The sequence below is a fragment of the Ovis aries genome, chromosome 15, assembly GCF_016772045.2.
Source record: "Ovis aries strain OAR_USU_Benz2616 breed Rambouillet chromosome 15, ARS-UI_Ramb_v3.0, whole genome shotgun sequence".
Classification (NCBI taxonomy): domain Eukaryota; kingdom Metazoa; phylum Chordata; class Mammalia; order Artiodactyla; family Bovidae; genus Ovis; species Ovis aries.
The window spans coordinates 27,254,102-27,267,640 of NC_056068.1; the positions used below are offsets into that span (position 1 = coordinate 27,254,102).

At 50.0% G+C, this 13,539-nt stretch overlaps 1 protein-coding gene across 9 annotated transcripts in view; it reads right to left on the reverse strand.

Annotated features, from left to right (window-relative positions):
* The window catches only part of SIK3 (SIK family kinase 3), a 265,973-nt gene that overhangs the window by 9,516 nt on the left and 242,918 nt on the right, over positions 1 to 13,539 (reverse strand). For 4 of the 9 annotated variants that reach the window (XM_060399704.1, XM_015100932.3, XM_060399702.1 and 1 more), the window contains 7 exons: positions 13,101 to 13,244; positions 9,219 to 9,369; positions 8,368 to 8,493; positions 8,015 to 8,100; positions 7,487 to 7,596; positions 6,122 to 6,461; positions 4,472 to 5,349 (listed from right to left, as the gene is read on the reverse strand). In XM_060399704.1, coding sequence (XP_060255687.1) covers positions 4,472 to 5,349; positions 6,122 to 6,461; positions 7,487 to 7,596; positions 8,015 to 8,100; positions 8,368 to 8,493; positions 9,219 to 9,369; positions 13,101 to 13,244 — 1,835 coding nt within the window. The remainder of the gene's footprint in view (positions 1 to 4,471; positions 5,350 to 6,121; positions 6,462 to 7,486; positions 7,597 to 8,014; positions 8,101 to 8,367; positions 8,494 to 9,218; positions 9,370 to 13,100; positions 13,245 to 13,539) is intronic. The other 5 variants (XM_027979226.2, XM_060399705.1, XM_027979225.2 and 2 more) reach the window with 3 other exon arrangements.

A 13,539-nucleotide genomic window follows, 5' to 3' on the forward strand; every position in this document is an offset into this window, starting at 1 on the left:
GGCCATTGATAGGACGGCATTTAATTCTCCTTGACTAACATCAGCAATCCCTGATAATCTACCCTTGAGAAGTTTTAGAAGGATGACACTAGCTCTGCTTCTTATAATTACACCTTTTACAGCATTTATTACGCGGTGCTTCATGTTAAGGCTGTTTATGAGCTTGTCTGCCCCCATCCCCCCAGCATAAGCTCCCTGAGGGCAGGTTCTCTATCTTTTCATCCCTGCATTCCCCACTGGACCTAAAATACAGTCTTATGTGACCTAATCATGCAATACATTTTGTTGAATTTGCTCTGTCATAGAAGCAACAGATGGGATGTTTGGGGGCTAGTGTGTAACTACACAGATATAGAGGTATCATTAGAGGAAGCAAGAGGCATTCCTGCCAGCCACAAAGATAAACAAGGACAAGCTGCCCCCATGTGCCTGCAAGGCGGTAGGGGGAGAGCATCACAACCCTTTCTTGGCAAAAGGAATGGCAAATTATCTGATGATTCTTTGTTGATGTCAAACTGCAAGCTCTCAAGTTCTTAAGAGTAGAAGCATCTCACGTTAGGGCTTCCCAGGGGGTTCAGTGGTAAAGAACCCGCCTCCAATGCAGGAGACGTGGGTTTGATCCCTGAGTTGGGATGATCCCCTAGAGGAGAAAATGGCAACCCACTCCAGGATTTCTGCCTGGGAAATCCAATGGACAGAGGAGACTGGCGGGCTACAGTTCTTGGGGTTGCAGAGAGTTGGAGACAACCGAGTGACTAAAACAATAACAACAACATGTCAGGTTAAAGCAGGGAGAGACTGTGGAGTCCGGTTTCTCCTGTAAAAGGGATCATAAAACATATGCCCAGCGGGGTTGTGAAAAATAAATGAGTAACTGACTGCAGGGCACCAAGCCCGGAACAGCCGTACTACAAACACCTTCTTGGAGCGGGCACCTAGCCAGCATCCCTCACTACACAGATGAAGATGGGGGGAGGGGTTATGTGCCAGGGGGTCACAGAGGAAGCTCCTGTGTTTAAGGTAAGGACAATGGGGACGCCTCAGTATAAGTAGTTTTAAACATGCAGACATACATTCCCGGACGGTTTCTAACTCTGGAGCAGCTTTGGGCTTCCCTAGGCCATTTTTCTCTCTATTGCATTATCTAACTGTACTGGATCCTAAACCCATGTGGTAATCAATTGGGGGCTTTATTCATTAGAATTGTGTATATCGTTCCAAAAGTCTCAAAACAGAAGTGGAAAAAGGTTAGAAAGAGGCAAGGTAATAGTATTCAAGAAAAGGCAGAAGCTAAGTTAAAGAGTAAATTGAGAGTAAACTAGGTAGACACAGGAAGGATTATCTCTAGCACATACTGGCAAGGGGGACAGGAGATAAGATTATGGCCTCTAGGAAAGGTCTTATCAAAGGTCAGGAAAAGGAGATCTAAGAAAAAGGAGGATTCGGGGGAGAAGCAACCCTGATCATGGTAGTGAAGAATCCACCTGCAATGCAGGAGACCCAGTTTGATCCCTGGGTGTGGAAGATCCCCTGGAGGAGGGCATGGCTACCCACTCCAGTACTCTTGCCTGGAGACTCCCATGGACAGAGGAGCCTGGTGGGCTACAGTCCATGGAGTTGCAGAGTCAGACATGACAGAGTGACTAAGACTTTCAAACCAGATTATGAGGCAACAAGAACAGGGTATTTTTCAGCTGAAACCTTCAGGGGTGTATTTACGGCTGGATTCTTCCACAAACCTAGAGAGAAAGAGAAGCATGCAGAGAAGAGAGGTGGTGATGGCGGTGGGTATAAGAAGGCAGGGAGGAAGGAGAGGGAGAACAGATCGCAGGCACTCAGCTTGGGGAACGGCAGGAGGGATCTGTCAAGAGAATCTGACTCACGTGTTGGTCTGAAGTGAACTGATTTAAAGCTGCTGGATCCAGGTCAGACTCTGGGTTTCAGAAAACCTTTGCCCTTAGCTTCTAATTCCTTCCTGTAGACTGCACTTCAAGGAAGGCAGCTTGTCTCCCCCTAAAACATTCCTGAGACACTCTCACCCATGGTCTTTCCTGATGCTTCTCCCCTAAATCCAAACAGCAAAATCCTCTTCATCCACCAAGAACGTGCGTGCTCAGTTGCTCAGACGTGTTGGACTCTGAGACCCCATGGACTGAAGCCTGCCAGGCTTCTCTGTCCATGGGGATTCTCCAGGCAAGAATACTGGAGAGGGTCACAAGCCCTGGGATCTTCCCGACCCAGGGACTGAACCTGTGTTTCCTTAGTTTCCTGCATCGGCAGGTGGGTTCTTTACCACTGGGCCACCTGCGAAGCCACCAAGACCTCACTCAAATGTCACTCACTGTGGGAAACCTGGCCCTGCTCTGAAAGAGAACCAGGCTCCCCTGGCTCTGGTGCTCCCGTAGCGCCTGAACCTGCCATGCTCTGCTTCTCTTTAGGCACTAAACAGACCCACAAGCCTGCCAAACGGGGTGGGGTTCCTCTGACAATCGAAGGACACAAGCCAATTCAAGCCTCCTGGTCTCTCTGTGTATAGTTGTCACAGAGGAGGGAAAACTGAAAGGAATTGAGAGAGAATCATTTTTGAAGAAAAATATTTCAAAAGGTTATTTTCACATACGGCAATGTGAAAGGGGTGAAGGGGTGGGGTGTGTGCACTGTTTGCTCACTTGCTCCTTCCTGGAGTCTTGCACACGCGGCGTGTGCTCAGGACACATCTGCTGGAGTGGAGTGAGCAGCTCTCGGGTTCAGTGCCACTTCCTAGCTGTGGACCTTGGGGAGAGTTACTTAATCTGTGCCTCAGTTGTCTCACCGGTAAAATGGGGACGGGAAGAGCTGTGAGGATTAGGTGACTTTGCGTGTGAACAGCCTCTGGTGTGTGGCATGTGAAACGCGCTAGGGAAACGTCAGCTCGCCTCCTTTTCCGATGAAAGCTGCCATTCACACAGGAAGCTTTCCCAGCATCCCTGATGCCATCAAGCTGCCTCTGCTAGAACACTCCCAGCCACAGAAAGCTCCCAGTCTGCTCAGCAGCCTCTTCTGGAAAGTTCTTGTGAAGGATTCTCTGGGGTTGGAAGCTGCTGCAACGTCCATCCTGGTCCTGGCTCTGCCTCCTAATATGAGTCCAGAGAAATCTGATCCTTTTCCATATGACAAGTACGATGGCTCTCCTGAGTTTTCCCCACAAGCCTAAACATCCCCAAGTCTGTCAGCCAATCCACCTACGACTTGGTTCCAAAACCTCCCCCTAGCCTACGTCAACTCAAAAATACAGCAACCGCAGGTGGACACAATACATCTGACTGGTGCAGACCTCACACTGGATGGTACCCATCTGCTCAAAAGCCCAGGATTTAATGGGAGTTTATGGAACTGTATCCCTATTGGTGCTCAATGAGCACAACCTGAAAGTACCACGCCCTCTTCACATAAACTGACTGAGGGTCAGGTCTTCCATCCTGCCCTGTGCCTGGGGACCCGACTGCCCCAGGAGCTGAGTCTGGTGTACTGACTTTAAAGTGCAGGGCAGGACAGGCTTCAGGAAAGGAGGGTGCGGAAAGTGCCCAGTTTCAGGGCTGAATATTTTATGGAGAAACCTGCTTTCAAGATCTGTGATGATGGGATGGATGTCAGTCCAGATTTGGGGTATGGTGAATGCTACGACACTAATGAAATGACATTTTCTGAGCATAACTCACTGATAGTGACTCCACTCTCCTTCCAAATGAAAATGAATGCCCTCATTAGTTATAGTGATTCTAAATGAAACAGCATGGCATCCCTTGTGATGCTGTAATATTCTGTACTTAGCTTATTAACAAAGTGATCAGAATAATAATACCTCAAATTATTTAAACCATACATTCAGATTATCAAGCATGCCTCTCTCTCCCTGTGGCACACACACAAACATCATGTATCAACATAAACACACGTGTGTATGTTTTACTCTTCAAAAATACTCTGCAAAGGACCGTTATTCCTCCTGCCGTTTTTCACGGATGGGGAAGTAAGAACCTGAGGGTTAAGTGACAAGGTCACTGCACTCATCACAGAGGCAATCCGGGACCGGGGGACCTTGACGTACTCCAACACTGTTTACTCTAAACCCTGTTTCCCTAGCACTGGCTGACTTTTTTTCTATCACAGAGGTTAAAGCTAGCTATTTTGATGACAGCTGAGAAATTCTGGATTCTAAGGAACCACAGTCTGAATATGGGAAAACAGGTAATACATCTTGCTGCCCATCATCTGTGTGTTCATTTTCTATCACTCTCTTTTAATTCTGAAAACAGATTCCCTTTCCCCATCAGATACCCATGTCCTATGTGCTTCTCCCCTAAAAGGTCCCGCAAGTCTTCTCAGGAATTCTCTCTTAGCAACCCAGAGTACCAGCTGAGAAAGGTAAACACTGCTGAGTTCACTGGAGGAGGGCAGGCTGGCCCAGAGATCGACCCTGCAGCGCTCTTACCTCGGCTGGACACCTTATTTCTAGTGAAGGCAGCAGCCTGCTGTCGGTACGGATGGATCCCCAACTCCTGCGCGTGATTCACGGTTCCCAGGAGAGATTCAGGGTCCCCGGGGCCGCCTGTACTCAAGAGCAGGGGGCTGTCATGGCAACCTTTGGTCAATGTGTTCCCGCTCTTCCTATCCGGGAAGCCGTCCTTGGCCCCCTCGCACGAGCACTCCTCCTCCATGCTCTCCGAGTGCACGAGCGCCGGCTGGGGAGCGTAACCGTGGGTCGGGGTCGGGGAGGAGACCTGCGAGATACATTCTTGCGCCCTGATCTGCAGAAGGTGCTGGGGGCTGGTGTGGTGGTGGTGGTAAGAGTCAGCGTTCTGATACGGCAAAGCCTGGCGCTCCGCCATGCTCTGTCCCCCAAGGCCGGGAGCCAGACTCCCGGCGTCCCCCTGGTTCATGTGCCGGAACAGCTCTTGGTATTCCTGCTGCTGCTGCTGCTGCCGCTGCCGCTGCTGCCTTTTGATGAGCTGTGCAAACTCCGCCGGGGGCAGCCGCATGTCCGAGTGGCCGGTGAGTGAGTGCCGGGGGGAGAGCAGTCCCTGGAGGATGTGGGGCACCTGCTGGTGTCGCGTGTAGTCTGGCGGCGTGGGGGACAGCAGGGCCTGCTGCAGTGCCGATGTGGTATAGTGCGGTGGCTGCTGATGTGCACTGGGAGGGAAGGTGGGGAACTGGTCAAGCGGAGGGACTTTCAGGGCTTGGGTGGGAGGTAACCCCGCTCCTGGTGAAGGGTTGTAGCTGCTGGGGGAACCCCGGGACTGGTCCGAAAACAGGTGGGGGTGTATATGCGCCTGGTCGTAGTTAGCAGGGGAGAACCGATTCACGTTCAAGCTGCAGACACAAAAGGGAGTGAGTACCAGGCATCCGTGTGACAAGTGGCCAAACTCCCCGGGGAACGGCTACCAGTCCTCCTCAGCAGCGAGTCTCTGCTGGTACAGAGAACCACAGGGCCACAGGGAGGATGGGGGCGTAGGCATTACCCCCACCACCCCCTTGGGCTTGAGGGTAGCAACATCACTTGAATTAAGATGTGCCCATCTCTTAGAATATGAGTGATGGAAAGAAATAATCCTAGAAGAACAGAGAAGGGGGGTAACTGAAATTTTTACCTACTCCTCTAACTGGCCCTTTTCTTCTTTGCAGACCTATAGTCAGGTGGTAGTGGTGTTTAGTTGCTAAGTCGTGTCTGATTTTTTTGTGACCCTATGGACTATAGGCCACCAGGCTCCTCTGTCCATGGGATTCCCCAGGCAATAGTACTGGAGTGGGTTGCCGTTTCCTCCTCCAGGGGAATCTTCCTGACCCAAGATCAAACCCACATCTCTTGCACCTCCTGCATCGGCAAGCAGGTTATCACTGCACCACCTGGGAAGCCTATATGGTAAGGTAGCTGCGTCATTATCCTCCTGCATCTCACTAGCATTTTGATCTTGAGTCAATATATAGGTTTCAAGTCCATCCCAAGCCCACGGCCTCATTTTTAGTCAGGCTGAAATGAGCACAGCCCAGTCAGAGCCCTTCTGTTCTCCCCTCCTCCTACTAAGGGGCTTCCTCCCACCTGGGTCCCCCGGAGAGATGGCCGGGAGACTCCGGGCAGCCTCACCTGTGGGCCTCCGCACTGTCGGCGCTCAGCTGCTTGGACAAGGGCCGGTGCCCGTAGCTGAGGGCGGCCATCAGGCTGGTCCGGAGCTGCATCTGAACCTGACTGGTGTTGGGGCTGATGGAGGCGCCCCGGCCTGCAGGGGTGGCAGCGGCCCCAGGCATGCTGCTGAGCATGTCGACAGGCTCCTGGACTTGGACGGGCACCTGCTGTGACTGGGGGGGCTGCTGTATGCCCAGGCAGGTCAGTGCCACGTTGGCAGGAGGGGAGCGGTTCTCAGGCTGCTGCTGGAAGACGGCACTGCGGGAGGGGAAGCCTTGAAACTGGGAGGACGATGTAGCACCTGGGGAGAAAGGAGCCCCAGAGTGACCACATGCCCGGGTTACCTGCGGCCAGGGGCCACTGAGGATGCTCAGCTCGCACACCACCCAGGGCAGGGCTCCTCCGACTCCAGGGCATGGAAGCTTCCTCTGGGGGATCTGTGAAGACACACACTCCGGGGCCCAACCCTCAGAAGCTGACTCAGTAGGTAAGGATGGGGCTCCAAGAATTTGCAATTCCAGGAAACTGCCCGTTGATCATTCTCTGAGCAGCTCTCATTCAGGGCAACGCTTCTCAAACTCTAATGCACGTATGAAGGGCCTGGGGATCTTGCTAAAACACAGATTCTGTTCCAGCACGTCTGCAACAGGATCTGAGATTTGATTTTTCCTGCTGATGTTGCTGGTCAGGGACCCCACTCTGAGTAAGAAGGGCTTTGAGTCCAACTCAGGCTCTTCAGGGGCTCTAGACTGAGTGGCGTTACTTAAAGAGATTCTCAGTTTTCGGAACACTAACCCCTCAGAATGCTGGCCTCTGAAGGACCGTATAAATTAGGGCCCGCTCATCTTTGCCTCCATCTGAACACCCACAAGAGAGGAGCCATGTGCCCAGAGGACCACCAAACTCAGGCGTGACAAGAGGGACGGTTCTGGTAGTAGCCCATTCGTTTGGTACAGTTGGAAGGGACATCAACTGTATGTTGATGAAACATATGTTATGAAAACATCAATACCAGTCAACCACTATTTGAGAACTATATTGTTCCAGGGGCTATTTTAAGTATTATACCTAACATATGTATCTCATAGTCGTATTATCCCTGTCTTACATTTGAGGAAGCAGAGATGCCCTGAAGTTCAGTGGTCTACCTGTGGTCTCACAGCTAAGGAGCTGGCAGCAGCAGGAGCCAAGCCAAGGCAGCCTGGCACTAGAGCCACTCCCTTACACAGCATGTTGCTCCGTCACCCCAACCAGTGGCTTGGGGCAATCAAGACGAAGCCTCACTTCTCCTGCAGCTCACGGCTCAGAGAAAACCTCTGCACTCACCGTGAGACTGTATCATGGCGCTGCTCATGGGGGGAGGGCTGTTACTGGGCTGTCTGAAGAGATGGTTGTTGGGATGGTTGGGAGGTGGGCTGGAAGGCTGAATCCTTAACCTTAAAAAACAACAGAACCAGATGAGTAAATACACTTCCTGAGGTGACGATATAACCTTGAAGTTAGTTTCAGCCATTTGATACCCACAGGCAGAAACTCCACTTTTAGTTTTGATAAGCTTCCAGGCTAGAAGGCCACCCATCACAGTCTACTGAAAGCCTGTCTACATCTTATTTTCCCAGATGTCCCAAGGAGGCAGGGGTCACTGTGGGCCTGCATCTGGCCTCCTGCATTAGGTGTCAGATTACATGGTTCATGGGGATAAGAAAATGAAGTGGCACAGGAAGTCAGGATTTTAGAAAGCTGCCGAAATTTAAATTGGTCTTCCTGCTTTTCAGATGGGTTTTTCCAGGGTGACTGCTATAGTCAGTCATGTGAGTTAGGCCAACAGCTTAGGCAAAGAACATGTTTCATTACCTCTGGAGCTGGTGGGTGAGGAGGGCGGGCTGATTTTCACATGCAGCCTGAAGAGGTGGAGAAGGCTGAGGAGCACAGATAGAGTCCTAAAATACGTGCAAGAAAGGAGAGAAAAATGCTCGTGAGCTTGAAGACTAACCAGGGCCATTCTCGGGACGGGAAGAGACTATCTGCGACTGAGACTTATGCTCCCGCCGTTCATCGAAAGGCTTGATTACCTGGACTCAAACATGGCAACCACACAAATAACTCAACTCCACTCTGCCCTGCGTGATCTCCTCCAGCACCGACAGGCCCATTGGCCTGCGAGCAAACTCCAGACAAGTTGGAGAAAGCGGAGAGGGAAGGCCTACTTGAATCTGCTGCTGGAGAATTTGGTGGTGCTGCTCCTGCTGGTATAACATATGCTGCTGCTGGGTCTTCTCCAGGGTTCTTTCATCAATCTGCCCCCCGTACATCTTCTGCAGCTGCTCACACTCCTGAAGGGAAAGCAGTTCATACAGAGGGGATACAGCCAGGCCTACCCCATGCAGTGCTGTGAGCAGACGCAGAGCTGCCCTGGGTCTCATAGGCAGAGGGAGCCCACAGAGAAGAACTGTGTCCTTGATGAGCAACTAACCCCTTTAGGTGGGCCTTTGTGTACTAAATAAATTCACGCTCTGTGCTGGCCGCATGAAGGGAAAAACACCAAGATGGCCTGGCTACGAGCGAAGGTTCCAGTGTGAAATCGGTGTACAAAGCACATGCCACTCGAAGCTTGGTCGTCAGGAAGGCAGAAAGGAAACCGGCCCTTTATAGAAGCCTGGAGGTACACCTCCTTCCTCCGGGAGCACCATTCCATACCAGCTGGAGAGTATGTCAGGTGGTAAGAACGCAGAGCAGGCTCCAACAAGACCCAGTGCCCATAAGTCATGAGGGGAACACCAGGGTTGCTTTAAAAGACATTTCCGGGTGCTTCCCACTGAAACCCAAGCCCAGAAATTTCTCTCTAAGGAACCACAGAGGCAGGAGGAAAATTAGTCCCTTCCTGGGGAAAGCTGGACGTAAGCAGAAGGAAGGAAAGCGTGTAAGGGCTATCTGCTTTGGCACCTCTAAAACTGCGTGCTGCTCTGAGGGGGCTGAAAGCTTAACACCCGTGTCCTCCTGCAACACTGGGCTCTGCTACCCATGCTTCTCCAGAGATGCCTGCCGCCTCTAACATTACCTGCTGCAACTGTTTGATGCTGCTGTTGTTGCCCATTTTTTCCAGGTGAGCTTTGAAGGCCTGGATGCTTGCAGCCCCATCTGAGAACCGGCGCACAGGGGAGAAACGCTCCGTAGGGAGGTGCAGGGTGTTGGAGTCCTTGTAGGTGGAGCTGAATATATGGGAAGAGAAGGTTAGGGGCTAGGACTGAGGGTTTTGACCAAATCACCTAGGGATGCTGTTCCAGATGAACACAAAGCTGCCGGCTACACGCGCAGCCTGGCATATTAGGCCATTTCCATGCCATCTCCAGAGGCCAGTCGTTTCCCTAGCCTGCCTTCCCTTTAGAGGCCTCCAAGTGACCATCTTCCATTTCCACTTACCTTGAGTTGGCTTAATGTCCAAGCCTGGGAAGGTCCTGGGATCAGATACATCCAGTTCTTACAAATACACTGGGTCTGAGAGAGAGGAGCTTCACAGTAGCCCTCAAGCCCAGCTGTATACGAACTCCTCCTTTTACAGTCATGTCTCTATCTAGTGCCTTTAGAAACCTAGAACAAACCTACCCACGTGACCTAAAGTTTTCCCTGAGTAGTAACCTCTGTATGACTGACCAGAGGGAAACTGCAGTCAACTCGGGTCAAAGGTCTGGCCTGGAATTCATAGGTTTTTTAATGCTAGAAAACACAAGGTGGAGCTTAAAGTGGGAAAACTGGGGGCCTCTGATCCCCAGATGGAGACAGCCCATCCTTAAGAAACGTGGGCCTGAAGATCCTGCACATACCTGGTCAACGCAAATAACGTTATCTGCTGTGAAAGGTAACTTCTCAAAGCAGTGGCACCCTCCCAACCTGCTAATGAAAGAGGAATCGTGTGGATTACCTTCAAAATGACCCCCACTGCTCAATAAGAACAAAGCAGCGTCTTACAGAAAGAAAGAATGTGCTATCAGTAAGGAATGCCTAAGACAACATGAGAGTTAGAAGCTAAGACCTATACTTGTTACCTAATCAGAAAGAGATGTTTATGGGTTGAAGTAAGCAGATAAAAGACTGCCAAGGCAGCATTCCAGCAGCTGATGGAAAGGATCAGGGTTTCAGGTCCAGGGCAGAGATGACATCACACTGAGCTGTAGGCGAAATGATGTGCCACCTTGCCAGTTACTCATTCTGGACAGAAGCGAACCAAGGCTAAGAAAGCGGGTGAACAAGCGAATTCAAGTGTAGCAGACAGGGAGGGTCTAGGAGGGGCTGATGAGTGTGCAGAGGAGTTAAGAGAGTTCTGGCAGCAGGGAAAAGCCCTCCACCTTCTAATGATGGCTCCTGTTTGAGACTCCACCTGAAGCTTGACACAGCAGTGAGCTGATGAAATGAACACAACATATATCTGGGTTCGGTAACACGAAAGACAGATGAGTTTGGAAGACACACTCCAGAAACAGTGATCATGGGAGCCGGTCTCAGGGGTATTTCCTCAATATTTCTTATTTCTGTTTCTACTTCACGTGTTTGGAGTTAAAGCAAGCAGGTACTATTTTCTCCTAGAATTTGATTCTTACACTTTCAGTATTTTCTGATGATCAACACATTTCTGATTCACTCAGAAATCTGTGTTCTTCAAGGAGTTAATTATAGTCTGTCTGTACAAAACACATTCTCTCCCATCCCAGGTCCAGGTATTTCATGACTTTTCCAGAAGATCGGGTTGTGAACAGACTGACACCCTGGGCAGCCCAGCACAAGGAGCTTCAGAGGAATAGTTCTTAGGTAGCTGCTCATTTTGGAAGCACTGACAGGATCAGTTGTGTTTTATTTTTATTAGCAATCCCATTCAAACTCAGGACAGCCTCATGTCAGGCTGATATTCCCACTACACTCTTCAACCAGGGACTTGGCTCCCCACCTAGATAAAATCCATCTTGTATTAGTTAGGTTTTTTTGGTTAATTACACTTAATTTTTCTTTGAATTTATAAATTACACAATTCCAGGATTACACATTCAGATACCTCTTCTGTCTTCATGTTGGACTTCATCTATAATACCCCAGAAGAACAGACATATCTGCTGTTCCTGTGTCATTTCCTCCAGCAAATGAAAGGAATTCAATAATCCCCCCAGGCCACCCATTCTCAGTGCTGGAGAGCCTTGGGAAGTTTCCCTTTTGCCCTGAAGACTTGCTTCAGTCTCTTGTGTAACCATGCTTTTACAGCAACTCCATGGAGACGTGCTGAGTCTGCATAAACACCGCCCCTTACACGATCCGTCACTCACAGAGTATTCATTCCAGTTCAAACTGGCTTGACCACAGGGAACCCTTGAAACACTCTGCCAAGAGTGTTTGCACAGAAACAGACAGCAGACAGATCTCCAGCAGGCAAGGCCTTGACAGTGACCAGGCAGCGAGGAAACCACACAAACGGAGCTGCGGGCCAGTGTGGCCTTCCTTTAGCAACAGGTGTAAACACAGTACCGGGTCAGTGACAAAGGCAGACTGTGGTGATGTGCTCATCCTTTTCATGCTTGCCCCACAAAAACATGGCCTGAGGGGCACCTGAATTAAACAAGGATTAAACCAAAGGACGGAAACTAAACAACAGAGCCTGGCAAAGGCTGAAAAACTAAGTGTGGGGCTGTCAAGGAAGGAAGGATACAGGGAGAAATAAAGCAATGAAAGTCTATCAGGTGACAGTATAGCGCTCAGAGTTATTGAGAAATCACAGAAAATGTATGGGCAGCTAATGATCACCCAAAGTGATGCAGAACTGTAACAGTGAGGTTCCTGAGAGATTCTCCTTAGAAAAACATTGTCTGTACCACCGGAGCTTTATTTGAGAAATGTCATTCATGCTATTCCTAACAGACCATTTGTACCATATTATTTATGGTCATTTATGAAAGCTTATCTTTCTTCTTTCTGAGTTCCAACGTGGCACTAATGATGGTTCAGTTTGCTCAGAGGTCACCGGTCTCTGCTGATTACCTATGATGCCCAGTGGGTAACGAGACACAATAAAAACAGTGTCAAGCTTGCCAGGGTGAGTCTGGCTGCAAGACTGAGTAACAACACATTTATAAACTTAATTTCCTCAGAATCTGCTTTCCAAACTTTCCAAGTAAGGCTGCTCTTCACTGTCCTCCCAAAAAGACTCTAGCGACTGGTGGTGGCTTTGAAAGTGTGGCCCGTGAGCTTGGGGACAGCTCTGGAAAGGACTAAGCTAAGATTTTTGGTCATCACAGAGTTCACAGAAGATAACCACCTTCTTAATCCAGCAAGGTGTCACTCCCCTCGTTCCCAGGCTTACTTGAACTCAATTTTGTGAAGTTCTCTTGGCAAGGAAGGCTACACTTGTTTTTATGTCTTTAAGAGAAAATGAATTATAAATTTATCAGAGACCTACTCGAAGATTTTGCCAGCAGAATACTGCAAGGATGGCTTTCAAGCACAACACTCAGGAGGATGCAGTGTCTCCGCTCCACCACTCACAAGGGAATGTGTTTTCCCCGAGCCAAGCACCTCGTTCAGGGGTCACATGATAAGAAATGCTCATGCTTCTGATGGCGATGGGTTATTAAAAGTCAAGCCTACTGATGTGGTTACAAATCCTATCTCCAGCTGGTCTTCTGAGAGCTTCACCCACTTGCAGGTTTCAAGTTCAATTTCATCTATGAGTCAACGACTAGAGTCATGAGGAGCAACTGCGGGCAATAAACACGTCTACGAGGTAATGGGAAAGAAGCGTCTCCTATGGCCCTGGGCACGGCTGAGTCAAGGAGCTGAGAAGATGTAAAGTTCGGGATGCTATTTAAAGCCACGATGCTAGTCATCATGTCTGTAGGACCAGCCAGAAAGGGGCCTGTCCGATGGGCCTCAAGGAGCTCCCACGGCTCACGTGGCTACTCACCGATGCTGATCAGGTACCAGGTGAGGGGGCCAGACCCGGGAACGGAAAGGCTGCTGTCCTAGCTGCCGCTGTAGGTCCGGCGGGATCTCAGCTGTAGGGCTGGTCATGGCCAGTGTATGCCTTTTGGACCTATTTGCCAAGTACCTGCAACAAGCAGGAGCACATTTCACAGTAAAAAAGAGACAGGAATACTCCTCAGCAAGAAGCATTAGAAGTTAATCCAAAGCACTCAGAATGAAGTGGCGCCAGAGCACAGAAAGGGCTCAGTGGCCAACAGACTCCTGACTGGATGGAAGTGAGACGTGTCCCAGAAGGCCAACAAAAGCTGGCTTCCCACTGAAGCGGCTCAGTGTCGGACCTAAGAGTAGCCGTTAAGAGAAGAGAGGAAACAGATGTCGCTCACGAAGTGAATCAGTTTTCCTGACTTCATTCCATTCAG